The sequence below is a fragment of the Pistacia vera genome, unplaced genomic scaffold (genome assembly GCF_008641045.1).
Source record: "Pistacia vera cultivar Batoury unplaced genomic scaffold, PisVer_v2 Contig804, whole genome shotgun sequence".
Lineage (NCBI taxonomy): Eukaryota > Viridiplantae > Streptophyta > Magnoliopsida > Sapindales > Anacardiaceae > Pistacia > Pistacia vera.
Window position 1 is genome coordinate 123,833 of NW_022196673.1, and position 25,438 is coordinate 149,270.

A 25,438-nucleotide genomic window follows, 5' to 3' on the forward strand; every position below is an offset into this window, starting at 1 on the left:
CCATCATTTCTATTGTTACCTCATTGAGACGACGGGAAACTTTTGCCAATTGTTTTAAATTGGATTTATGTAAAACTCTTCATAAGGTATCTCTTTTTATCCTTTCTCCCTTTTTATATGTTATTTGTTTTTAAAAGTCAATATTATGTATATATATATAAAGCTAAACTATGTTATAATATTAGATGTAGTGTATATTTTCATTTCATTGGTACAGGAATCTTGTCGAGAATTTGGTGCTAGTATCTGTTTCCCTGGAGATGAAATTCTTAAGTGGTTTACCTTTCAAAATACGGGACCTTATAAACTCTCGATTAGTCACTAGATTGGCATAATAAAAACTTTCTAGGTTTTCTTGCATCTTTGTTGTTTCTCCAAATAAGGACAATCTGGTTCCTTCTTACATTGTTACCTGTTATTGCTTGGTGAAAAGTGAAAATGGTAAGGAGCAATTTAAGAATTAGAACTAGAACTAGATTTCCTATGTTTGCGCATATCTAGTCAGATCATGATTATTCGGTTTCATCTATACGAAATTGGTGTTTAAAGAGTGTCAATATTATTGGCAACATGATAGAATTCGTCATAAATGATGTCATCAAATTGTAAAGTGCTCATCAAATTTATGCTAAAGGGCAGAGGTGAAAAAGTGGGGGATTCATTTCTTATATGTTGAAGATTATGGAAACCATTGGAAACATTCAGAAGAAGTGTGACAGTGCTAAAAAGAAAGGCATGAGAAAGAGAAAGATGAACTGCAATCTATAAATTCCAAATTTCAAATCCGTTTGATGGTATATGCAACTTAAGGTAAATAATAAAGAGTTATTTTCAGCTCATAATGTTTTTCGATTCTTTTAATTTATTTTGTCTAATAAAAGTAATTATATGTATCTTAAGTAGTACTAAATCTCTCATCTCATGTGGTACATAATTTTTAATGACATTCTGATCCTTAACAAATCAAATTTTATATCAAATTTCATGTAAATGTTGTTAACAAGCCCCGTTTCATGTCAAATTGTCCATGTGATCTAAAGTGTCTAGAAGCACGGTATTGGAAATTGAAAAGGAATGCACTCGATAAATGTGGAAAAATGCTCTACTAAATTCTCCACAAAATACAATTTTACGCTCACAAATGAAGAGCCTCTCTCTATTATCACAGAAAGTCAATTTTTATTTTTTATTTTTTGTTGAATAAAAATTTGATGTTAAATTAACAATGTTATATTTTCTTATTGCAGATGAACTGTGTGAATCCAAAGGTTGTATAGTTTCCCAGGAATGTGAAATTCTAGAGTGGTTTAGCTTTCAAAATGCTAATTATTAATAAAACTACCACCGGCCTATTCTATTATAATTTGCCGGTTTGGCTACTGCACGTTGTAGAATTCCCAATTTGTTAGATTTGGGCCAACCTTCCTTCGTTAACTGTGAGTTGCATTTCGAAGAAAATGATGGTGTCTACAAGTCTTTTGTAATTGGGTCTATACAAGGTTAGTTTGAAGGAGATAGAACTCTCTACATCAAATCAGATCATGTTTTCTTGGGATATGATTGTGTTTGTATACTGGTGGAGATTTTGTTTTAGGTCCGATCGAAAACATTCTCGTGATAAGGCCATCATCAATTTCAATGTACCACTTATGATGAAATATCCATAGAAGGTTGTAAGGTGAAAAGTGTAGAGTTCGTTTATTGTACCCTCAAGATTTTGAGAACAAATGGAGAATCCAATAGATCTTTCATCTTTAAAGAGAAGGCAAAACTCAATGGAATGATCGTTTTATGATGACCCACCATCCTTTGGCCTTTCCGCTGCACGTGATTGGCAATCTAGGATTTCTGCTACTTTCTCTGATTTGAATGAAATGGTTGGATCAACGTGATCGATATACTGAATCACACTCGAGAGATTGAAACTATGCAACTAAAAAATAAGTAGCTTTCTTTTCTACACCTATTTTTAATTATATGATTTGTTTTTATTTTCCTAATCATTTTTCTGAAACTCTTGTTCACCTAATGGAATAGAAATATAGGGTTTTCACTTTCTTTTCGGGTGCAAAAGTTTGATATAAAGAAATATAATTGTTGTTAATTCATGGGCACATGAATACATCACCAGATGATTTAGAGTTAAGTGGCCAGGAAACTTCTAGAAAACTGGGAAAGTAAAGTATTAACTAAATGCTTTTTGGACAAAAATTAGAACTATTACTAACCGTTACTATGCTTAAAATATTATGAAGTTCAATTCAATATATAAAATGCACTCATCTAGGAATAGTAGAGCTGATTATGATCATTATGTTTTGCACTAACTTAAAGTTAAATTCAAATAATTTTCACTAACTTTAATATGCATGTAACTTTTTGTAATGCTTATTTTAAATATAATCAATTTATTTCTTTGAATTGCATTGATTTATTTCATATATTAATTATTTGATCATGCTGTTTGATCTGGTTTTGTGTATCAATAATTGGATGTCGAAGGTATGAGGATGAAAAGAAGTGGAAGAGTTGAATCCAAGTACAAGTCAACCCACTGGCTTTGCTCTTTTTGATTTGAATGAGTTCCCTATAGATGATGATGATGAACCGCAACCTAAAAGACTTAAGAATTCTAATTCTTTTAAGGGTAAGGAAGTTCAAATCTCTATTTCTAATCTATTTCTATCTAATCATTTTTGCTCTCAATTTCTTGTCTATTTTAGTCTTTTAGATTGACTACAATCAAGATGTACCATAAAATATTAGTAGAAGCTGAATGATATTTTAGAGAGAAGAATATACGTATCATATAATAATAAGATTCACTCGCAAGGGCAAAGTTCCCAAATGTTGGTAAACATTGCTATATAATAGGAAGAACCTGTAATTGTATGAAAAAATTCTAGTCTAATATAGTTTAATTAATTATAAAATATCACATTAATTGGTGTTTTGTCAAAGAGCCCCATTCTCTAGGTCAATTGCAGCAAACAGGGAGTTAACCAAAACTAATTGATTTCTCTAAACACAGTGCTTGTATCCAAAGATGCATGTTGAAACAGCTAAGCGAAGCCATTACTCCCATGATGATGAGGAACCACTGCATGAAAGATTTAAGAAACTCAAGCTCTCTTGAATTGCAAATCAAGTCTTTCGCCCTTTTGACTATATGGTATGTTTCCTCAATTCAATCCCTACCATAATTCTATTTAATTTTTCATTTTATTTTTTTTTAAGAATTTTTCCTATTATATCAAATTATTGACAGTAAAACATTTTGAGATTAACACACTCTCTTACTATATATCATCTAAACTCACAGCAGATTGCAGATTTGATTATAAAACCATTGGTTATTGTTTAGTTCAAGCCTTTTGTCTTCGTTTAGCTCAAAGGACAATGACAAGCTCACCAAGCCCTTAAGTCTTGTTTAGCTTGGTTTTTGTTGAAGAATTCAATGTAGAAGCAGTTCAGACTTTCAGTTTATAATTAAAACTGCAATTTTCAAGTCTCAGATTGTGTTAGTGACATTGATGCCCTTTTCCATTGGAAATTTTTTATTTGAACAGGGGGAGAAGCTTCTACCATGCCGTCTTGTACAAAATAAGAATGAGCAGAAAAGCTAAAATCAATGAAAAAAATCAAGGATACAAGGCATGACCCCTTTTTAAAACTGCCTATCAATTACAAGTTGGCATTTCTTTGATGTAACGGAAGGGGATATATATATATATATATATTCTCGGAGAAATGTGTAGACTCATTGCAATGCTAATATTTACTAGGTCAACAAAGCTCCAAAAAATTAGCACCGAAAATGTGTACCGGCCTATGTGTACGCGTGACTCGAATTTTTTATGAATATTTTTCTAATGAACGGCGGTCCATCAAATATGGACAGTCGTTCACTTACATGGACTCCCGTCCATTTTATATGGACGGGGGTCCATTTGCTACGGACGGGCGTCCTCATTTAAAAGACGTTCGTCCATAAATAAAATACAATAAAAAAATTTTATAAACAACAATTTGTGGACGGCCGTCCCTTCATTTTGGACGAGTGTCCGCAAATAAGGGACGCATGTCCTTAACCAAAATATGAAAATAAAAAAAATAAAAAAAAAACTTTGGGGACGCCCGTCCCTTACGTTTGGACGGGCGTCCATTAGTCCATTAGGAATGGACGTCCGTCCATACTTTAAAAAAAAAAAAAAAAAAAAANAGTGTCTGGCAAGCTTAGAGGAGGCAGAGAGTAATGACTGTAAGTAGAGCTTCCACTTCTCATCTCTTGCATGTTCAGTAATGCTGCAACAGTATTCCTAAACATACCTTATACCGGAAATTGTTATTCTGGATTCCTAGTACTTGGAGCGAGCTTCCAAGAATGCAGAACTTTCAATAATATTTTTCCAAAGTTGACAGACACTCTTATAGGAAGCGAGCTTCGTAACGGTTACTATCTGCATTACTCTTAAAATAACATTGGACAAGAAAAAAGAGAGGAGATGGGGAATGAAGACGAAGAAAAAGAGAGGAGATGAGGAATGAAGATGAAGAAGAAAAGCAAAGAAGAAGAGGTAGTTTAGATTTTTTTTTTTTTTTTTTTTTTTAAAGTACGGACTAATGGACGCCCGTCCAAACGTAAGGGATGACAGTCCAAAATTTATGGACGGCTATCCCCAAAGTTTTATTTTTTTTTTATTTTTATATTTTGGTTAAGGACGGACGTCCCTTATTTGCGGACGCCTGTCTAAAATGAAGGGACGGTCGTCCACAATTGGTGGACAGCCGTCCCTAATGTTTATATAATTTTTTTATTGTATTTTATTTATGGACAGGCGTCCATTAATTGGGGACGCCCGTCCGTAGCAAATGGACCCCCGTCCATATAAAATGGACGGGAGTCCATGTGAGTGAACGGTCGTCCATATTTGATGGACAGTCGTTCACTAGAAAAATATTCATAAAAAATTTGAGTCACGCGTACACGTAGGCCGGTACACATTTTCGGTGCAAATTTTTCGGTGTTCGTAGCTTTTTTGTTACTAGGTTAGTATGTACCTACAAATGTGCATAATTTGTCTACCACCCACTTGCAGAATCAAACCTGTAGTTCCCAAAGGATAATCGGGGGTGTTTGGACTAGTTTGCATTTACCTCAACTAATCTCTTGGGGCTTGAAGTTGACAGTTGGGTAAATCCCTTTAGTAGTTACCCATATTAGCAACACAAGTTGATCGAATTAAGGACCTCTTGAGTAATACACCCAAGAGTTCTAGTTGATCGTTGGATCACCTAGTGGCAATTCCAAAGCAAATATCATATAAACATACACTTGTGTGTGATCTGATCATTAACTATTGAAGAGTATACATATAAATGAAGAGAGGGAGATAGCTCCACCACCAAAAACCTCTGTACCCTCGCTTCTAAGTTCTATGTTTCTTTCCGTTTGTTGATTGTGAATGGTCTAGACTCCACTTGTGTTTGCTGCAATGAATGGGTTCCAAAGTTAGTTTCTTTTCTGCAATTGATCTATTATTTTNTCCATAATGTTTTTCGATTCTTTTAATTTATTTTGTCTAATAAAAAGTAATTATATGTATCTTAAGTAGTACTAAATCTTCTCATCTCATGTGGTACATAATTTTATATGACATTCTGAAGTCACTTAACAAATCAAATTTTATATCAAATTTCATGTAAAATGTTGTTAACAAGCCTCGTTTCATGTCAAATTGTCCATGTGATCTAAAGTGTCTAGAAGCACGGTATTGGAAATTGAAAAGGAATGCACTCAGATAAATTGTGAAAAATGCTCTACTAAATTCTCCACAAAATACAATTTTACGCTCACAAATTGAAGAGGTCTCTCTCTCTTATCATAGAAAGTCAATTTTTATTTTTTATTTTTTGTTGAATAAAAAATTTGATGTTAAATTAACAATGTTATATTTTCTTATTGCAGATGAACTGTGTGAATCCAAAAGGTTGTATGAGTTTCCCAGGAAGTGAAATTCTAGAGTGGTTTAGCTTTCAAAATGCTAATTATTATATAAAACTACCACCGGGCTCATTCTATTATGAATTTGCCGGTTTGGCTATCTGCAGCGTTGTAGAATTCCCAAATTTGTTAGATTTGGGCCAACCTTTCTTCGTTAACTGTGAGTTGCATTTCGAAGAAAATGATGGTGTCTACAAGTCTTTTGTAATTGGGTCTATACAAGGTTAGTTTGAAGGAGATAGAACTCTCTACATCAAATCAGATCATGTGTTCTTGGGATATGATTGTGTTATGTATACTGGTGGAGATTTTGTTTTAGGTCCGGATCGAAAACATTCTAGTGATAAGGCCATCATCAATTTCAATGTTACCACTTATGATGAAATATCCATAGAAGGTTGTAAGGTGAAAAAGTGTAGAGTTCGTTTATTGTACCCTCAAGATTTTGAGAACAAATGGAAGAATCCAATAGATCTTTCATCTTTAAAGAGAAGGCTAAAACTCAATGGAAATGATCGTTTTAATGATGAACCACCATCCTTTGGCCTTTCTGTTGCACATGATTGGCAATCTAGGAGTTCTGCTACTTCTCTGGACTTGAATGAAATGGTTGGATTAACCGTGATTGATACAACTGAATCACACCCTAAGAGATTGAAAATATACGACTACAAAAACAAGTAAGTTTTCCTTCTACACCTAATTTTAATTATATGATTAGTTTTTATTTTCCTAATTCATTTTTCTGGAAACTCTTGTTAGCTAATGGACTAGAAATATAAAAGTTTTCACTTTCTTTTCAGATGCAAAAGTTTAATATAAAGAAATATATATTGTTGTTAAATTCATTGGGCACATGAACACATCACAAGATGATTTAAGAGTAAAGTGGGCACGGAAACTTCTAGAAAACTTCTAAAAATATATCTTTTGCAGTAACTTAAAGTTCAATTCAAATAATTTTCACTAACTTTAATATGCATGTAACTGTTTTTTAATTGCTTATTTTAAAATATAGAATCAAATTGATTTCTTTGAATTGCATTGATTTATTTCATATATTAATTATTTGATCACGATGTTTGATCTGGTTTTGTTGTATCAATAATTGTGATGTCAAAAGGTATGAGGATGAAAAAGAAGTGGAAGAGTTGAATCCAAGTACAAGTCAACCCACTGGCTTTGCTCTTTTAGACTTGAATGAGTTCGCTATCGATGATGATGAGGATGATGATGACGACGGTGATGACAACGACGACGATGATGATGATGATGATGATGATGATGATGATGAACCGCAACCTAAAAGACTTAAAGAATTCTAATTCTTTTAAAGGGTAAGGAAGTTCAAATCTCTATTTCTATCTAATTAATTTTGCTCTCAATTTCTTGTCTATTTTAGTCTTTTAGATTGACTACAATCAAGATGCACCATAAAATAATTATGTAGAAGCTGAATGATATTTTAGAGAGAAGAATAATACATATCAATATAATAATAAGATTCACTCGCAAGGGCAGAAATTCCCAAATGTTCGTAAACATTGCTATATTAATAGGAAGCTGTAATTATTTCATGAAAAAATTATAGTCTAATATAGTTTAATTAATTATAAAAATTATCACATTAATTGGTGGTTTATCAAAGAGCCCCATTCTCTAGATCAATTGCAGTAAACAGGGAGTTAATCAAAACTAATTGATTTCTCTAAAACACAGTGCTTGTATCCAAAGATGCATGTTGAAACAGCTAAGCGAAGCCATGACTCCCATGATGATGAGGAACCACTACATGAAAGATTTAAGAAACTCAAGCTCTCTTGACTTGCAAATCAAGTCTTTCGCCCTTTGACTATATGGTATGTTTGCTCAATTCAATCCCTGCCATAATATATTCTATTTAATTTTTCCTTTTTAGAATTTTTCCTATTATATCAAATTATTGACAGTAAAACATATTGAGATTAACAGACACTCTCTCACTATATATCATCTAAATTCACAGTAGGTTGCAGATTTGATTATAAAACCATTGGTTATTGTTCAGTTCAAGCCTTTTGTCTTCGTTTAGCTCAAAGGAGAATGACAAGCTCATCAAGCCCTTAAGTCTTGTTTAGCTTGGTTTTTGTTGAAGAATTCAATGTAGAATCAATTCAGACTTTCAGTTTATGCTCTTTTCCAGATTGTGTTAGTGACATTGATGTCCTTTTCCATTGGAAATTTTTTATTTGAACAGGGGGAGAAGCTTCTCCCATGCCGTTTTGTACAAAATAAGAATGAGAAGAAAAGCTAAAATCAATGAAATGAATGAAGGATACAAGGCATGACCCCTTTCTATTCTTTGAGTCCTCCCTTTCTCTCAAGCTCTACCTATCTTGATACGTATCACCTTGCATCGGTTGTTTTAACATATAGCGTTTATCCATTTTTGCTATCTCTTAGGGTGAAATGTAAAGTTTGACAGGAATTCTTTCCATTAACTTCCATGGTTCGCTTTCAGATAGACCTTGTCTCAAAATAAATGTGTAAAGAAAGAAAGTTCAGTATATAACTTACTATCCTATTGTCTCCATTCTAAACCATACACTGATTCCTGATCTGCCTGTTTGATCCTTATCTCCCCTTAGTTTTTATTCTTCCGATGTAGGGCATTTCAAACTTAACTTGTTTACCATCAATTTCGATCACTTCTTCAGTAGCAGCAAACCTGTATTGCATCAAGTTAATTCACAGGAAAAATAATAAATTGTCCCTAGCAGGTGGGTTTTTAACTTTTTCATTACAAGATCCATCGTTTGGAGTCCAATTATATTTTCATATCCTCGTCTCCTGTATGAGCCAAGAAAAATTAGTAGTATCGCCCAAAACAAGAGGAAAAGTAGTCTGAATGTATAAAAATGATCATCATTACCCAATTACAACAGTAACGTTGGCAGAAACATCGGGCAATCCTTTAGACTGGTATGAATTGGTGTTCAATGCAGACTCGAGCAAGCAAAAGGAGGTAAGACGAAGCTAACGCCTTTTAAGCCTAAAAGAGCCCATGCAAACATGTCCCAAGAGGATAAATGCGAGGTTAAAGCAAAGATGAATTCCACATGACCTCATGCATTGAAAACGTACTTACATTTATAAACTCTGGTTCGCCTCTTTCATGTCAATCATGCAAAAAAGAAAATTAAATAAGAAACCATCCATCCTCCATCAGGTCTAGCTGTGACCTCACAACATGAAATAGCAAAAGATTTTATTCAGCGTTCAAAAAAAATAAAAAAATCCATATGATCTCATGCAATGAAAACATATTTGCATCTAAAAATCTGGTTGTCCTCTCGCATGTTAATCATTAAAAAAAAACCTTTACTGCATTGAGAAAATGATAACAGAATCTTATACTTCAGAAACGAAAGAACATGGTTTGGGTAGTAGAATAATATTATTCTAAGAAAGAAAAAAACCCAAACATTTCCAACCAAGCCAAGGGTAGATAAATCACGACATGTGAAATTTGAAGCATCAAATTCATTCCTTACCAACAGTACTCTACCTACAACCTGCAGTAGTAAAGAAAGTTACACGATTTTCCAATTACAAAATAACATTAATAACAACAATAATAATAATAATAAAGGTAAATAGACCAATTGACAACTCTTTGGACACAGATCAAATTAAAAAATTGTTAAGAAATCAAGACAATATTAATTTCAATATCGGTTGATATAGAAATTTGCACCAACCAGAGAGATCTGATCGATCTTGTCGGGATCGAAACTGATATGTGCGTGATTAAATATAATCAACAATGTATGTAAAAATGCAATAAAGTAAAGACAATGAGAGTTTTAAAGTGGTTCGGCGAGGTTAACTCTGAAGCCTACATCCACTGTTTTAGTATTTACTGTGAGACCTTACAATGTAGTTCCTATGTGAAATTCGTAATCACTTCCTCATCATTTGAGGGGGTTTATATACAAGATTTGTACAAAGGAAAGAGCGAAATTAAGCAGATTACAATTGATCTGAATCGCAATTTTGATATTCTCACGATTAGGCGTTGTGATTACGCAGTGATCGCTGTTGATCTAGTCATTCCTACAATATCTGGGATCTAAAGTAATCTGGAGATTGATTGAATGATTGTTCTGATTGCTCGCGATTAGCTTATACTGGGTTGAGCTATAGCTTGACAAGCTTATGCTGGGTCGATCAATCATCGTTGTCGAGCTAGTTCTGGGTCAGGTTATATCCTCGCAAAGGCCTGAGCTTGATGGATCACACACAACAATATCTAACATATCAATTAAATTAGCTTGTCAAAAAATCTATACCAAACCTAGAAAATTAATGTATGTTAAATGAAAAACTACACAACTAAAAATACCAAAGTGTCCAATGATTCCAAAATTTATCAAGAAGTGCAAACTCCAGAAGAACTTGACATAAAAGGCAAGTACAATTCACAAGTTTCAAATTTGAACACTGAAAAACAGTATAAGACTTAAGAGTATAGAGACAAAAGAAGAGAATTATAAATATTAAATTTTAATCTTAATTGGCGTGAATAATAAGCTATTTCAGAAAACCCAATCCTTAATAAAAATTCTAACTTTCTTTTCACAAAAAAATAAGGATAACTAATCTAAACCCTCAACATTTGAAATAATTTTAGATGTGCCATGTGGTTTTATAAATATCACAAAAGCCATCCCTAAATATCAGGGGTTACATGGTAATTGTAAAAAAAAATCGGATGATGAGGTTGAATGGGATCATGAATCTCCAATTCCCCGCTCTTATATCCCAACCTGTTTTTATTGGATAAATAGATGAAACCTTGGAAGAAACCGTAAATAAAACAAAAACAACAAATGAAATGAGTAAACTAGAATATTTGTAAACAACAAAGAAATTAATGAAAATAAAGATGTATGATATTTTTTTTATCAACCATTTACTTTAAATATTTGTAAACCAGAATCAAAGTTGAGATAGTTGTATTATTTGTATTCTTGTATTTATAACGGAGATGTAATTGTTAACGTTAATTCTTAATCCTAATTTCTAAGTTTGTATTTATAATTTATAATTAATAAAAAATGTTGAAATTTAATTAATATTTCACTTCTCTCATTATTTTATTATATTTCACAGTAATTATATTTTTTTTATTAATACGATACAAAATGTCACCAAATATAACATATAATATATTTTTATAAGAGTAATACTAGCCTTACAAAGAGGCATACAAAAAGACAAATCAAATCCTTGAAATTCATGATTGCCTCTCTCTCTCTCTCTCTCTCTCTCTCTCTCTCTTTTTTTCCTTCTTTCAAGGGATGAATTTGTCTCTTTGTATACCTCTTTGTATGGCTCTTTGTAAGGCTAGTATTACTCTCTTTATAATTATTATTAATAATAAATCAAAATTACCATAATTTATAAATATTAAAAAAAATTGTAGGCCGACCCACGTGGTAGGTCCATGGCATAGCCCGCGACATGACATGTTGTATAGCGGGCCATGCCGTGGGCCTTCAGACTGTCGGCCGACACGACAAGGCACGAATTTTTACAGACCTTAGCAAGACATAAGCCTTGAATTTTTAGGCACGACACGGCTCACCGCCGACTTTAATTTTAACTGCCACATATATCCTTAATAGGGTTCCAACATCTCTTCTTCAAAATAAATATGAAATGCTTTTTCATAAAACACCAAATTTGACAAAAATGAGAGTGTTTGGATGCCTTTGTTATGCTACCATTTTGCCTAAATCAGATAAGTTTAGTCCAAGAGTTTTACATTGCATTTTTTTGGGGTATCCTACTTTTCAAAAGGGATATAAATTGTTGAATAATACTTTGAGTACTAATGAATGGGTACTAATCTGTGTACTAACTAAAGTATAGTACGGGTACTATACGCATAGTATGGGTACTATGCTTTAGTTAGTACACAGATTAGTACCCATCCGTTAGTACCCATAGCATCACTCTAAATTGTTTGATATTACTAAAAATAATTTTTTTGTTAGCAGAGATGTTGAATTTTTTGAACACATTTTTCCATATTCTGATGCCAAACTATATACAGAGTATACAACTTTATTTATGCTGATGGTGAAGCCAGAAACGGTGACGTCTTGTGCTTCAACTAATGCACTTATCCAAACGGTGCCGCATTGTTCAACCATCCAAGATCTAAGCCATATATTCTAAAGCTGATCCAACGCCTATTATTAAGCCTCACATCCAACCATATAAAACAGTCTAAAAATTGGGTTTAGAGGATAGATCACAAAACACTTTTCTCTCTCCTGTATATGACTTGGACATTTAGGCTAAGGTTCTTTGGTATATTTATTTGTGTAAAATATGTTGTGATCAAGTGAGGATTTCTTGTAATCACTCCTAGAGGGGTTCTGTTTTACTCTCGAGCTAGGGATACCCAGATAGAGTTTAGGGTAAGATTGCAGTCTGTTTACGATTTACTGACGGGAGTTTGAGCGAATTGAGGATTGTGAGGATGTGAGTGAATCTGATTGTGTTCTGAATGGATATGTGGATCATTAGTGCAGAGAGCCTATAGTGTTATAGAGCTCAACGTGGAAGTTTTAGCCTATGCATTTGAATAGTGAACCATGGGTATATGTGTGTGTCTGATTTCTTGTGGTGCTTGGTGTGATCTTTGTGTCTACTGATTAGATTTTAAAGCAGTAGATTTTTATAAAGAATAATAACGAGGTATTAGAGGCCTTATTCTAAGGTGTTTTGTGGCGATCAAAGTGATTTTGTTGGCAATTTAGGGTGTCGAGTAGAAACATTGGGGTTCTTGATCTTTGTGTTCCTTACGTACTTAAGGATATAGATTTAATTGAAGTCAAGATTCTTCAATTAGTGGTTCTCTTGAAAATTTTTTTTTCTAGGGTTTGCGAAATCTGTTTTGGGGATTCTTAATCTGTTCTATTCCTAGATAATCTAGGGTCTATATTTCATTTCCCCAAATACCGCCATCAATTCCCAAACTAACAACCATGAGTATTAATACACAATGGAGATTTCCCAAATGATTGGTGATAAACGATTTCTAGTAGTTGGAAAAAGAGAGATGAAAGCACCTGTTGTCCATAACAAAGTTTTGCGATTTGCCTAGAAAAGGTGTACAAGTGGCCAAAGGAAAAATGTAGAAAAAAGGCTAACGTGATGCGAAGTGCACAACCTATCGTGATGAACCTGTCTGACAACGTGCATGAGAAAGGTAGACGAACATAAAATACACCTCTCCACCTTATGGGGTAAAACGGCAAAAACACTTCCATTCCGTTGGACTCCAAACCTAGTTTTCGTAAAGGGTGCAGGTTTTCTTACAAATAGATACCACAGTACTTTAGAAGATTAATCTGGACAAATTTTTGAAGGATGACTGTTAATTTTTAAAAGGACCTAGCCAAGAATAGGGGACACTAGCTTAGCAGATCCTGACTTAATTCCTTAAGATGAGTACCAAGTTTCAAAAAATGCACTTCAATTACTGGTAGTTGTGCTAGTCTGACCTGATACCAGGCATCTGAATTAAAGGCTAGGAGTTAGACGTCTTTAAAGGTCGAAAAAGGAGGAAATGGGTAACATCTATTGTTGTGAAGGGTAGATCAGACTTAGGTCAACTATAGCGGAAGCACGTTAGTGATATTGGCCCAAAGCTTAATAGAAACAGGGGAAGGGTCTATGGTAAAACAAGCGGGGAGACCAGAAACGTTTGTCAATGCCATAGAACGATGACATTTAAACGAAAAAATTGTTCGTAGTAGTAAGAAGCAAACAAACAAGGAAACCATTATAGAGTAATGTAGCCTCCACTAGTGATAGCTATTGTTGTCTCAATGATTCGCGCAGTCTTCACATGTCTAGAGTCGGACATAGATCACAGACGGTGGGTCTAGTTCAGGTTGTCCTTCCTATGTAGAGCCACAAATAAGGAGGGTTTCAAGAGTCTGAGTAGCAGTGCATGAACAATGAGACTGTCTTTATGGGGAAAAATTAAGTGTAAGGTTAGAGGAATAGGTAACCTGAACCTTAAAACTGAAGTGGAAACTGATAATGCTGGTAAGGTTAGTTCATCTGTGGAACTAAAAAGAAACATATCCGTAGGGGGAAACTTTAGATGAAGGTGGCTATTGTTATAAGACAGAAAATGGTTGACATCGAATGTATACAGGAAAAACATAGTGCATGAAGAGGTTTAAAAAGAAATGGCTTGTACATTTGTATGTAAATTATTACGTGATAAGAACAAAGTGCACGATTCATCAAAAAGGGTGCACAAAAAGTGATATTGAGGTTAGGACACCTTATGAGTAGAAACAGGCCTAAAACATCTTAGGTTCCAATAGGGATGTTTGGTAGAGACAAATCTAACACTTTGGATCCTTGTTTGTGAAAAGTGTGGTGCTGGTTTAAGACAACATAGTGGACCGCCCAGTGTCACAAAAGGAGTTCACTAGCTACAAAAAAGGCCTAATACCCTTGATGCGATTATGGGGACCTGAACACGGTTAGGTCCACCATGGAAGGAATAGCTACTTCTTCCATGGGATGATTTAGTACAAAGTCTGGGTTTTTAACCCTTCTAAAATCAAAAGATGAGGCCCTCACTAAATTCAAAAGCTGCCGAAATTTGTTAGATGAAAACCACGATTGATAGGAAGGTGAAGGCTCTTAGACAGACAATGGGTTGGAATTCTGTAATGATAGGAATTTGGATAAGTTCTGTAATGACCAGGGATCCTAAGACATAGGACTATAAGCAGAACCCCTCAGCACATTGGAGTTCGATAGAAAAAAAAAAAAAAAGTGACATGGAATACCCTCTTGAAAAGGGTGTAGACCCCCCCCTTTGTCTCAGTTTACATCTGGACTGCTAAATCTTCTGGGGAAAAGCCCTAAAACAACTGCAAACAAACTTATAAACATAAGCCTGTGCAACTTACTATAGAGTTTAAATGCCACCCAGAATCAATAAGTGGTCAGGGAGAAGAACTAGCTATAAGTCATCTAAGGTATTCTTTTTTTTTTTTTTTTTTTGGGGTGTGCGCTTAGAACACACTAGGATGGGAAGTTAGATTTACTAGTTTTTTTTCCCGCGCCCCCCCCCTCCTAAAGGGGTGTATTCCTAGGATACCAAAGAATGGGATCCAAGGGTATGACGACTGTGGTAGCGATGACACTAGGGGTTAATGCATTATTAGTAGATTGTATGTGTGTAATGAGACAGTTGTTAAGTAAGTCTATCATAGGCTGGAACTTGATGCCAAGATGCAATGCCCATAGCATAAATTTTCCACAGAGTTATTCAATTGAGGTTGGAGCCAACACCAGTAGCAGAATGATATCATTCACCATGAGGTTTTTAGAAACCCGAACCAGAAGCAGAAGAAAGTCACTCCATATGTACCCTCCATACAAGCGAAGAGTAAAAGAGCCCCAATAAGAAGAGCTATCCCACTACCAATGGCAAGGGACATATCTAGAAGGGAAATAGAACCCCCTACTAGGTTTCAGAGTAGGATTGAATTACACAGCTTTGCTTTGCGGGTTACAGAATAGGCCAGAGATTTGAACAGGAACAATTGATGATGGCAATACAGATCCAAGAGAAAGGAGAATGGAAAATCAGCAATGGAGGAGGAGTGTAGCCCTAAGGTAAATGGCACATGCGTCCTTGTCCCTAAACCCAAAAGACCATAAAAACCTTTTGTGGGGAACGCAATGGCATATTTAAAACTCAAGAAGGTAGTTCCACTACTGAAACCCTAGGTAGTAAGACCCATTGAGTGGCCAAAGTATACACACGACCGGGTATGTTGTATTAGATTTAATGAGATTTTGTCATACGCCCCGTTGTTAAATTTAAAAGTGATAGGGCTAATGCTTTCGTTTTATAGCAGCTTCTCCCCACTGACTTAGAAGTGGGGCAATTAGATGTCGAAAACGCCCATAGTCTTACACGATCATCCGCGCAGTAGTAGGAGAAATTTATGGATCAACCTATGGGATTCCATTGATAATAACTTGCCCAATAGTTGTGTTGGTTGCATAAATACACTGATATGGCCTTAAACAACTTTACTAGGACCACCACTGGTATAAAAGGTTGACACTTTGATTATGAGCATTGGTTCTAGCGAGTATAATAGATAGTGTTTTACCTTGTGTTCCATGATGATATGCCGTGTTACGCTTTTGTATGAGAATGCCCTATATAGTCTAGTAAGTCTAATCCAAGATTAGAGAACTGAAATTAAGCTGACATCCCTGAATTGTACATGACAGATATAGGAGCATGTGCTAAGAAAAATTCTGGAATGACAATCAGATAGAAGTTAGAAGTAGCCTATGAAAAGAATTCCAGCAAGGTATGTCATGAACAAAACCTGGTCTGAAGTAATGAACTAGGTGATGCTAACCCCGTGAGCATCCTTTAGCAAACATTTCATTTCAGCAAATTACAATCGCCTAAGATGATATTCGAGCTAATTAGAGAATGTCCTGCAAAATGTCAATTATTTAATTATTAAGGGTCTGTAAGGTATGTCATATTATTAGCACTCGACCGCTTTATTCACTGCATCTCTTTACTTGTAGCTAAATGTTAGTAATCGTCGAGTGAAAGGGTACTTTGAATATGGTTGTTGAGATATATTAAATGGTTCTACACCTGTTAGCCCTTAATATTACGTTTCAAAAGGAAAATATCACTTAATCTGGTGGGATTGTAGAATCTGATTTGTAGGTGACAAGGGACCAAGGAAGTCTACCACATCATAAATTTTACCTTGGACTGGAAATTGTGTAGTCGTGAACGTCTCAATTGCCCCTATTGTTCCAACATGGTAGTCTTTAGTTGTTCCACAAGATTAGTCTGAATTGGAGACTATGATGTCTTCAAAGAGATCCATGCTCCAAGAATCTTGACAGGAAAGCCAGTACCCTAGGACCTCATGGTCAATGTGTATAGATAGCCACAAGGGTCCATCATTTGAGCAAGATCCTCCGTCCAAGGAGAACAAAACATGTGGATCGTCAGATTCCATTTGGGAGGGTACTGTGTCACAAAAAAGGGAGTGATTGAATTACTCAAGACGATTCCAACAAAACCCCCACTTGTTGAATGGGCACCAGTAAGTAGGTGATCAGCCACAATCAAGCATTGCTCTGTCGATTTGTTGAATATGCATTAATTGTGGAGCCTTTGTAGAGTGAGACGCATATGATGAAGTCTTCTGCGCACACTCCGGACAATTATCCTTAGCGAGTTCTGACTCAAGGTGGAGATTGTGATGAGTGAAGCTAGAACCTCCCGGTACGTCTTTTATGCTTCAACTAATGACTGATCCAAACGGTTGCGCATTGTGAAAACATCCAGACTGTAGAGCTCATTAATTCTAAAGTGATCAACGCATATTATTAAGCTACACTGAGCATATTAAAACAGTCATAAACATGTGGTTTAGAGGACATCCATTTACAAAACACTTTCTCATCCTCCTGTATACGACTTTTGCCGTTGCGCTAAAGGTTCTTGTTAATTTCTTTGTAAAATTGTTGTGATCAAGTGAGGCTTTCTTTGTAAACACTCATAGAGGGTCTGTTACTCTCGAGTGGGATAAAGATAGGTTGTCTTCCTAGGTGACGATTGCGGGTTTCTGTTTAGATTTACTAGGAGTATTAGCGAAGTGAGGATCCGTGAGTGATCTTCGAGTGTTTGACGATCTGTGGGAACCCTCCCATCAATCGTGCAGAGAGCCCCATCAGCTGTGCCGCGAAGCCCTCAAAACAGGACGTAGCCTACACTTAGTTAAGGATAGGCGAACCACGGTATATGTGTGTTGATAGCTTTGCGGGTGCTTGGTTGATCTGTGCGTTTGAGATTAGAGTTAAGAGTAATCTATTAAAGATCATAAACAATTTCCTCGTGTAGGCACGATCATATACATACGTCATATGTTCATGATGCCTCACATTTGGGCACAATAGAATATCAAAACTATTCTCGTACGCCATCCGCCCCCCTTGAACCGAGGACACATTAAATGATTTCTCTTTAGGTAAGATTCTCGTTTTCCTCTCCTAATATATCCTTCAACTGATATACTTTCTCAACTCATATGCAACCTCTTCCACAAGAACTCCACGACCCATTTTTTAGACCTCTACAGGCCCAAGAAAGAGTATGCTGTAATCCCATCTGACAAGCTTCCAAAATGGTCAAATTTTCCCGTTGTCCGCATGTTCTAACCTTTCCATAAGACAGCCTAGACGTCCTTGGTTTCAACATGCCGCACAAATTTCAACTTAATTTATTCCACTTTCAAGCTAAATGTCGCCTCCAAAATACTAGTGGATAACTATGATCTAGACTGACATCTGGACTGCCAACCTTTAAAGCTCAAACCTTGAAGGCGGCTTTTAATCCTTTCCCTTGACAACAAGGTTTGTAGCATGCTGTCGCGTTATACTTAGTAGCGACCAATTATGATAAATCATTTAATTGAATTTATAAAGTAATTTGAATAAACAAATATATGCAGGAGAACTATCATGCTCCCCCCCATTTGTCTAAGCTCTAGCTGGTGGATATTTTAAAAAAATATGCTATACATGGAATCAATAATGTGTTGGTATAATGAATGAAGGGATGGGATAGTTTTATTATTATTAGTATTAAGTCTTTCATGTGTTGTGAGGACAGTGGATGAGGTGAACGAGGTGTTGTGGAGGCCCCGAATATAAGAGAAGATCTAAAAGAGTTTCACAGTGTCACAATTTTTATTATTTATGGATATCAATTCCAAAATTATAATATATAATAAAAATCTATTTAGTTGGTCTTAGTTATTTGTCATTCACGAACCTAATAGCAAATATTAAAAGTAAGAAAAAAACACGTTTCTCTTAAGATTCCTGTGTGAACACATGGTTGTCAAAGTCATACATAGAATAAAGGGCTAGACAACTTTGATAAGTAGAAAAACATGGAACGACTAAATACAAAGAAATCAGTTAATAATTGTAATAGACAATGCCACAACATTGTTCTGTTGTACTTTTTCGCAAATTTTTTCACCCAAGAGTGAGTGAAGGAAGAGATCCAAATAGGAGAATCATGGTTTATAGCAATTGAAGCGCTTTATGTGTTTGCCCATCGCTTCAACACCTTATTGATCTTTGCATACTCTTCTCCAGACAACCTTCAGAGCTTGTACTCATTGTTTGGGCGTAAGATACTAGACTTTTTATACTAGTACTTTTTTCAGATTTTATTTTATATTTTTATATAATTTAGAAAGAATTGATGCATCAGTTTCAAATAAGGGAATATTACGAAAAAGTTAGCATCAAATTGGTGTTGAGATTTCAATATTTAGTCTCCTAAAGCTGTCCATTTCGTTTCCCCCTTACTATGCCAAGTGTTGAGTCTAAACTCTCCAAGGCTAATTAAACTCCCAGGGTGCGTGCACTACATTGTTACTTGGGATCTGTGTAATGTATTTTAATTTTTTGTTTGCTCTCTATAAAGTATTTGTTCATGTGTCTAAAATGAATTACTGTAGATCATACTCTTGTGTTTCAAATATTTTGGTATATATATTTATCAGTATTTTCGAAAAAATTCAATATTTATTTACTTTGACGGATATATTTTACAATTCAATCAATGGGGATTCGGATACTTCTTCTGGAGCAATTACGTCTCACTGCAAAAAATAAGATCTGGATCATTGTTAGTTCGCGTCTACATATAGGTGTTTTTTTTACTCTTTCTTGGATTTTATATTCTTAATTTATATTCTTTGATATTAGTAAATTGACTATCTTTACAAGTAGATCTCTATAGCTGGGCATGTAGCCACAATCTAGTTGAAGAATTATGATATTTGTACTCTTTCAAACGTGTTTCCTCAGCTGGCTGCGAGGTCCAGATTTGAACTCCAACGGCTAACGTAAAAGGTAGAAGTCCGTGCTATTGCTAATTGTAATTGTAATTGTAATTTGTATTGTAATTAGTTTATATATCATTTTCCAAATATATGTTTAGATATTACTTGTTTGAAATTAATGAACTATTGTAGTTAATTATTCATTAATACATCGACTTATCTTTAGTTCTCAATTACTAGTAATTATTTCTAAATACAAGCCTTTTTGATTGCACGTAAGATATGTCACTTATATCTGTCTACTAACAGAACTGAAAAGCATCTTTTCAGTACTGTGCTGGCTATGGTGTCTTTGTCTTCCTACAACAATCATTCTCAAGTATGGAGCTGACAGTTTTCTTAGTTTCAGAGGCGAGGCACACCGCAATGGTCATACGCCATCTCTATTTGGGCTTGTGTCGTAAAAGATTTAGTACCTTCATGACTCCGACAAATTGTGCAGAGAAGAGATTAATTCATATCTTCTTTTGATACCATTAAAGCGTCAAAGATTTCGTTATATTTTTTTCTTCAAAACTTATGCAACTTCTAGATGGTGCCCCCAAGAAACTCGAACAAATCCCCTCCATTGCAAGAAAATAGCATTGAGCAGTATTTTTGTTATACCGTTGTCATACGGACAGTCTCCAAGCTAGGAGGAATACAACTGGGATGTTGTGGGAGCGATTTGCTGAGTGCAAAACATTACTAGCCGGTCAGGGTAGAGTATGCTGAAGAGATGGAAGGACTGTTGGAATGACCAGGATGTCGTCTAGTGCTGGGCTGGATATTATATGATTCCAAAGTAAGTTTTAATTCATAATATTAGCTTTTTGTAAATTCTTTTATGTCTTAAATCATTTCCTAACGCTTGAATGAATCTGAAACCTAAAATCAACATAATTTTAACTACAAAAGTTTGTTTTGTGTTGTTTTATTTAGGGTCTGAATCTAATACCTTAGATGAATACTTGTGGACGATATAGTTTGATGAGGACTAAACTAATTATAACTCCAAGAGTTATACGGACTGTTGGATAGAATTTGCCAGAAGAAAAGAATGAGTGGCTTGTTGCACAAGGATAAGTGGCGTTTGTCCAAATAGAATTTGTGGCATACGCGGTGTGTGGCAAGACAGACTATTGCCCGTAGTGTCATTCAAACAAACTTTTAGTCATTTTGAAGGTGATCTATTTGTGAACAAGTTAGGGAGAGTCGGAGGAATAGTAAGCGGTTACTCACTTGAAAAAAGGCATACTCTCTTTCCACAATATTACGAGGTAGGAGATCCCCAACCATATAGGACTTAACTTACAATGAAAATAGACTCTAAAGATTTAAAAGGTTTTCATTGTGTTTGATGATGGACAACTTTACAGCAAATAGAAAAATTTGATTGGAAATCGTACATTGGCGGAGTTCAAAAAGTCAAATTCTACTAACACCAAAAGGAAACAAGTTGTTGAGAAATTGTTTGGGTAGTAGATGATGCTATATATCATGAGGTCAGGACTACCCAGGAGGCTGGTAGGGAGCTCATCAACTTTTGTAACGGATGCCTTTAAACATTTTTACTTGCTCATAGAGATATATGGAGCCTACGAACAAAGCAATTTCACTATATACCAAATGTCTCCTGTTGCGCTTGTAAAGTGTTGGGCGCTATTTGTTTTCCAGGGAAAGAATTTTGGAGAATAGGCATAATAAGAAACTAGGAAAAGGTCTTCCTTGGTAGTCATAAGGGATAAGGTTAGTATGATGGTACTGAGAAGAGAGGATTTATTTTGAACTTTGCCTGTTCTTTCAAAGGGGGATCATATAGATTCAGTGATAGAAATCCTAAATGCTTGTGACATTTCGTGCAAAGATTGGAATACTCACGTTCGTATGACAGTTGTCTAGTGTTTGTGAATACTACAATAAAAAACAAGCTATGATTTGCTTCAAGAATAGGGTGGGGAAATTGTCGGGATGATAGTTGCAAACACAGTTCGACTATGTCATCATCGGTATCTTCAAAGCATTTAAAAAAAGAAGGTAAGGGTAGTTGTACTATATCATAGTAGGACAGAGAACTTTGAAGCTGAGCTTACTTTAAACCACATTTAAATAACGTCTGGTTTAACGGATATAATAATGAGATCATGGTATCTTTTTTTATTTTATTTTCTTAATCAAGTTTCCACGCTACCAGACTTGCCAAAAAAGAAACATGTTTTTTATTATCAGTTATGTTGTATTTTACTTATAAGTCAAAATTCATATATTACATTTTTTCTTGTGGTAAATTGTTATTGCATACAATAATTATTAATTATTTCCTTTCTTCAATTCAAAGGGAAAGCTTAAAACCTATAAAAAAAATATATTAAATAATAGCCTTACTTTGATTAGACTATTCGTAATTATTGGGTATGTGATCCTATTATTCAATCTCTACTATACGAAATTCGGATCTTTATTTGTTTTTAGTCAACTCATGTTTCTATTCACTAGAGATTTGTTGTAATTGATTACAATTTATTTTTAACAAAAAAATAAATTATATCTTAACTTACGGATGAAGCTTCAAATTAATTTGATTAGGTTAAACATGTAGGTTACAACGATTACTTATTAATTAGTTTGATTAATGGGAGTATTCTCTTGCTTTATTGCTCTACCGATATCTTGATGGAACTGGCTGTTAGGGAACTGAAGCAGTACGAAGCATAAACTTGGACATATCTAAAATAAGCAATGCAGGCTTAAATTGTCATGTTTTGTCAAAGATGGATAACTTAAGATTCTTCAGAGTATACAACTCAAAATACGAAGATGGCTATGAAGACTGGCAAGACCAAGATAATTCTGAAGCTAAGTTGGATGGTTTTGAAGAACTTGAATCCTTTCCCGATGACATTACATTCTTTGGTTGGAATAATTACCCATTTAAATCGTTGCCATTAAGTTTTCCTTCAGAGAGTCTTGTTAAACTTGTTATGCAAAACAACAAAGTTAAACATTGGAACGGTTTTCAGGTAAGTATATATTTTGGTATTTATACTGTTGTCTTTCTGTTGAAAATTATAAAAATACAAGGTACTAATATGAGTTGGTCATTTTGTTTGTTTTCTTACAGAATCTTGTAAATTTGAAATATGTTGATCTCAGTTTCTCCGAGCACATGACAGAGATTCCAAATCTCTCAAGAGCCTCAAATCTTCAGTATTTGATTTTAATATTTTGTTCGTCGCTTGAGAGTCTCTCAAGCAACATCTGTAAGTTGAAATATCTCAAACAGCTTAATCTTTTCGGCTGCATCAAATTGGAGAGATTACCCGATGACTTTGGAGACTTAGAAGCTTTGGAGGATCTCAATACTGGAGAAACAATCATAAAAGAAGTACCTTCATCCATTTTACACTTGCCAAAACTTCGTAGATTACAACTATGTCGAGATGAACCGGCACCCTTGAATTGGGTATTGAATTCTTTGTCAGGTTCAAACTCTTTGGTATCTCTTAATTTGTCAAACTGTCAAATGACCAAATTACCTGACAATCTTGGACAATTATTCTTTCTAGAAAACTTATTTCTACGTGAAAATAATTTTGAGAGCATACCAGAAAACATCAAAAGGCTTTCTAAATTGAGATTGCTAGACATAAGTAATTGTCGGAGACTTCAACTTTTGCCAGAGTTTCCAATGGGTGTAGATGTGATAGCATTTGACTGCTCATCCTTGCAATCAATATCAGATCCATCATTTCTATTGTTACCTCATTTGAGACGACGGGAAACAACTTTTGCCAATTGTTTTAAATTGGATTTATGTAAAACTCTTCATAAGGTATCTCTTTTTATCCTTTCTCCCTTTTTATAATGTTAGTTGTTTTTTAAAAGTAACAATATATGTATATATATATAAAGCTAAAACTATGTTATGATGTGATGATTTTCATTTTCATTGGTACAGGAATCTTGTCGAGAATTTTGTGCTAGTATCTGTTTCCCTGGAGATGAAATTCTTAAGTGGTTTACCTTTCAAAATACGGGACCTTATATAACTCTCGATTAGTCACTAGATTGGCATAATAAAAACTTTCTAGGTTTTCTTGCATCTATTGTTGTTTCTCCAAATAAGGACAATCTGGTTCCTTCTTACATTGTTACCTGTTATTGCTTGGTGAAAAGTGAAAATGGTAAGGAGCAGATTTATAGAATTAGAACTAGAACTAGATTTCCTATGTTTGCGCATATCTAGTCAGATCATGTATTATTCGGTTTTCATTCTATAACGAAATTGGTGTTTAAAGAGTGTCAATATTATTGGCAACATGATAGAATTCGTCATAAGATGATGTCATCAAATTGTAAAGTGCTCATCAAATNTAAGCCTCACATCCAACCATATAAAACAGTCTAAAAATTGGGTTTAGAGGATAGATCACAAAACACTTTTCTCTCTCCTGTATATGACTTTTGCCATTGTTAGAGCTAAGGTTCTTTGTTATATTTCTTTGTAAAATCTGTTGTGATCAAGTGAGGATTTCTTTGTAAATCACTCATAGAGGGTCTGTTTACTCTCGAGCTAGGGATACCAAGATAGAGTTTCTAGGGTAAAGATTGCAGTTCTGTTTAGATTTACTGAGGGAGTTTGAGCGAATTGAGGAGTGAGGAGTGAGTGAATCTTGATTGTGTTTGTAATTGGATCTGTGGAATCAATTAGTGCAGAGAGCCCTATCAGTTATAGAGCTCAACGTGGACGTAGCCTATTCATTCTTGAATAGGTGAACCATGGTATATTGTGTGTCTGATTTCTTTGTGGTTGCTTGGTTTGATCTTTGTGTCTAACTGATTAGATTTAAAGCAGATTTCTTATTAAAGAATAATAACGATGGTATTAGAGCCTTAATTTCTAAGGTTTTGTGTCGATCAAATTGATTTTCTTGGAATTTAGGGTTCGTAGAAAATTGGGGGTTTCTTGATCTTTGTGTTCCTTAGTACTTAAGGATTATTAGATCTTAAATTTAAGTCAAGATTTCTTCAATTTAGTGGTTCTATTGAAAATCTAGGGTTTCGTCGAAATCTGTTTTTGGGGATTCTTTAATCTGTCTATTCCTAGATAATCTAGGGTCTATATTTCATTCAAATACCGCATCAATTCCCAAACACTACACCATGAGTATCATACAAATGGAGATTTCCCAATATGATGGGAAAATCGATTTCAGTAGTTGGAAAAAGAAGATGAAAGCACTGTTGTCCCATAACAAAGTTGCGATTGCTCTAGAAAAGGATGTTACCAAGTGGCCAAAGGAAAAATTGAAGAAAAAGGCTAAAGTTGATGAGGAAGTGCACAACCTTATCGTGATGAACCTGTCTGACAACGTGCTGAGAAAGGTAGACGACATAAATACACCTCTCACCTTATGGGGTAAACGCAAAACACTTTATCCATTCCAGTTTG

General features: G+C 34.8%; 2 protein-coding genes across 4 annotated transcripts in view; both read left to right on the forward strand.

The window, feature by feature from the left end:
* LOC116117306 (TMV resistance protein N-like) overlaps positions 1 to 24,353 on the forward strand; it is a 28,899-nt gene extending 4,546 nt beyond the window's left edge. The window contains exons 6-8 of the mRNA XM_031403343.1: positions 22,677 to 23,006; positions 23,108 to 23,818; positions 23,945 to 24,353. Coding sequence (XP_031259203.1) covers positions 22,677 to 23,006; positions 23,108 to 23,818; positions 23,945 to 24,046 — 1,143 coding nt within the window. The 3' untranslated portion in view covers positions 24,047 to 24,353. The remainder of the gene's footprint in view (positions 1 to 22,676; positions 23,007 to 23,107; positions 23,819 to 23,944) is intronic.
* Positions 724 to 8,392, forward strand: LOC116117326 (nuclear polyadenylated RNA-binding protein 3-like). Of its 3 annotated transcripts, none has more exons than XM_031403369.1 (5): positions 724 to 810; positions 5,969 to 6,684; positions 7,128 to 7,341; positions 7,724 to 7,863; positions 8,241 to 8,392. In XM_031403369.1, exons 2-3 carry the CDS (start codon positions 6,296 to 6,298, stop codon positions 7,327 to 7,329), a joined length of 591 nt encoding a protein of 196 aa, XP_031259229.1. In that variant the 5' UTR covers positions 724 to 810; positions 5,969 to 6,295; the 3' UTR covers positions 7,330 to 7,341; positions 7,724 to 7,863; positions 8,241 to 8,392. The 3 variants fall into 3 exon arrangements, with proteins under 3 accessions (XP_031259229.1, XP_031259227.1, XP_031259228.1); XM_031403367.1 differs by having other exon boundaries at positions 8,013 to 8,387; XM_031403368.1 differs by having other exon boundaries at positions 8,052 to 8,387.
* Positions 24,354 to 25,438: the final 1,085 nt, after the last annotated feature.